Source organism: Limulus polyphemus, unplaced genomic scaffold, assembly GCF_000517525.1.
Source record: "Limulus polyphemus unplaced genomic scaffold, Limulus_polyphemus-2.1.2 Scaffold1005, whole genome shotgun sequence".
Classification (NCBI taxonomy): domain Eukaryota; kingdom Metazoa; phylum Arthropoda; class Merostomata; order Xiphosura; family Limulidae; genus Limulus; species Limulus polyphemus.
The window spans coordinates 89,973-92,911 of NW_013666615.1; the positions used below are offsets into that span (position 1 = coordinate 89,973).

Consider the following 2,939-nt stretch of genomic DNA (forward strand, 5'->3'; position numbering starts at 1 on the left):
GTATTAGCTCAACGCTATACAATCAAATCTTCTGAAAGTATTAGCTCAACACTATACAATCAAATCTTCTGAGAGCATTAGCTCAACACTATATAATCAAATCTTCTGAAAGTATTAGCTCAACACTATACAATCAAATCTTCTGAGAGCATTAGCTCAACACTATACAATCAAATCTTCTGAAAGTATTAGCTCAACACTATACAATCAAATCTTCTGAGAGCATTAGCTCAACACTATACAATCAAATCTTCTGAAAGTATTAGCTCAACACTATACAATCAAATCTTCTGAAAGTATTAGTGTAGTAGCCACGGAGATCCCAATATTTATATTATTTTCCATTCATTGTTTACGCTCAATAAAAAGTAAAGTTTAATAGCTAAATAATAAAAGATGTGTTTCGAATATTTTAATGAAATGATCCACAATTATCTTTCTCATCCTTTCCCCCGTTGGGTCAGCGGTAAGTTTATAGACTTACACCACTAAAATCCAGGGTTCAATTCCCCATGGTGGACTGAGCATAGATATCCTATTGTGTACATTTGCACTACAAAAAAACTCTCTCTCACACACACACACACATGCTGTTTTTGTTTGTATTTGCCTATTTGGTAATCCTCACACCCAACCATCCAAGTCCTGGTTATACTACTGTGTGAAAGATATAAACACTTTATAAAACTTTAGCGGATATCGACAGATCAGCAAGTAAAAAAAAACAAAAAAAAACTGCAAAATAGGAGTATTTTATTGGTTGAGGTAAAGAACGGAAACGATTTCATGCGCCACTACAGACACATCCTTTTCGAAATGTTGTAGCAATAAAATTTAGATAAGTTAATATAACGAAAATAGTCACATACTGCTGTGTACTTTCTGCTGCTTTATTTCTTCCTTTTAGTATAGTTTACTGATACTTTGATGTCGATAGTGGGTCGAAAATTTCAATGCAGGTGAGACGAGATAATTTACTTTCTTATTTAATCACAAATTAACGTGTTGATTAGTTCTTTAAACCGGTGAAAAGTTATGAAAATCTTATTAACTTCATAATAGTAGTCTTCCGCTAAAATAGCACTGTTTTAGAATTAAGTTATATGATCTCAGATGGGGTTATAAAAACGCGAGAAGATATCTTGAATAAGACTTAGTTTTATTCATGGCAAGCTCATAACATTTTATCATTTATTTTCTTACTTCATTTAAGTGAAATGAAGCAAGCTACTTATCACTACTCTTATTTTTTCATCTTTTAATAATCTTATCCCTCTTTATTTGCTTTTGGTTTAAGCACTTATGTATAAGTTATTAAAATTAAACTGTTTTCACTGTTTAATTGTATTTTTGAATACATAAAAGACTGTGTACTTTAATATGTTCATAATAATGCGGTTTTTGAGACATTAAAATAATTTAAAATATTGCTGTTTTTATTTTCAGATTGCTGTGCAGCAAAACCTGAATAATACACTTTTCAGAACGGATAACGATTGAACTTCAAGCGGTTAAAATCTGAAAACTGTAATGGCTGACGTGGAAAGTATATTTATTGTTCTAATTCTTGCTGCCATATTCTTAATTTTGTTTGCCGTAATTGTTTGGGCCTGTTGTTTGTTTGATGCGCCCAAATCCTCCAAAGCAGACAAACGTGGAAGAGAATACAGTCACCCAAAACCCAAACTGACTGCGCAGCAGCAAACAGCCAGTAAACAACAGCCAGAAGTAGAGGTTATCCCAAAACAAGAAGAAATTACAGTTCAACCAGGTTTTCTGAACAGTACTATAGATAGAAAAATGCAGCAGTTAGTAACAGAGAAGAAACTAAGTGCTGATCGGAAAAGACAATATCTAGAATCCTTGATAGCATCCGTCATGTCATCTATAAACATTGCCGTTTCCTTAGCTCCTTACTTAACAGAGACTGTTGATACGGATTCACCCCTAAACAACATAAGTGTTCGTCATGACAACGGAAAGAAACTGGAAAATCCAACAAAGTGTGGAACACTTCATCCTGAGAATGTAGCAACAGAAGAACAATATGATCAGACAGCACCTAGAGACACATGTGTTAATATAGAAACCTCACAGGAGCAGTTTCTGTAAACTTGAACATGCGAATATAACAAACTATTGATGAATTAAAAACTGGAGACAGGTCAAAGCAGGGACAAAATCCAGTTTCTTTCTAAATTAAAAAAAAACTATAGCTATACAAGCAACATACAAATTTGTTAACGAGTGCTGTAATGTAAATACAGTAAACACGGTGTATGTTCCTTTCCGCTTATTTTATACATCTCTTCCTGAAATGAATGATGTTTGCTTGTACCACGTGACCACATACGCATTTAAACCTGTCAGCTAACCTTGCTCTAATATCATCCTATATATAGGCGTGTTATTTTCATAGATTTTATTGTTGGACATATAGGATTTCATGTTATTTTACGGTTTTAAGCCCTAAAAGCCCGAAAGGTAATGCAATTAATACGCTTAATTGATAACAGTGATATAAAAATCACATTAGACTGCAGATATGTTTCTTGACATTTCTCTTAATTAGGTATAATTACGGTTGTCAAATCAGAGGCGTGTAAGTATGATATTTCAAAATCTATTCTTCAGTTGACTAAGACGCCTTTCGTTCAACACCAGAATTCGTCATAGATATTTATATATATATATATATATTCTCGTTTTCGGTCGACATGTTTGTCACAATGAACGATTTTTAGTAAAACCGTTTAATGAAAGTTACGCTTTTGATGCTACCTTTTTTTGTCGGAACTAAAGACAAAGATTACAGTAATGATATATTTTTTTTTGTGTGGCGTGACGAGGAATGTGTGAATATATATATATATATATATATAGAAATGCTTTAGGACTATTTAACCATAAATATTATGGAAACAATAGACACTAATTGA

General features: G+C 32.7%; 1 protein-coding gene across 1 annotated transcript; it reads left to right on the forward strand.

Moving 5' to 3' along the window:
- The first annotated feature begins 832 nt into the window (after positions 1 to 832).
- On the forward strand, positions 833 to 2,653 carry LOC111086299. The gene is made up of 2 exons (XM_022388660.1): positions 833 to 959; positions 1,447 to 2,653. The coding sequence occupies exon 2, from the start codon at positions 1,531 to 1,533 to the stop codon at positions 2,110 to 2,112; it is 582 nt and encodes a 193-aa protein (XP_022244368.1). The 5' UTR covers positions 833 to 959; positions 1,447 to 1,530; the 3' UTR covers positions 2,113 to 2,653.
- The last annotated feature ends 286 nt before the right edge of the window (positions 2,654 to 2,939 follow it).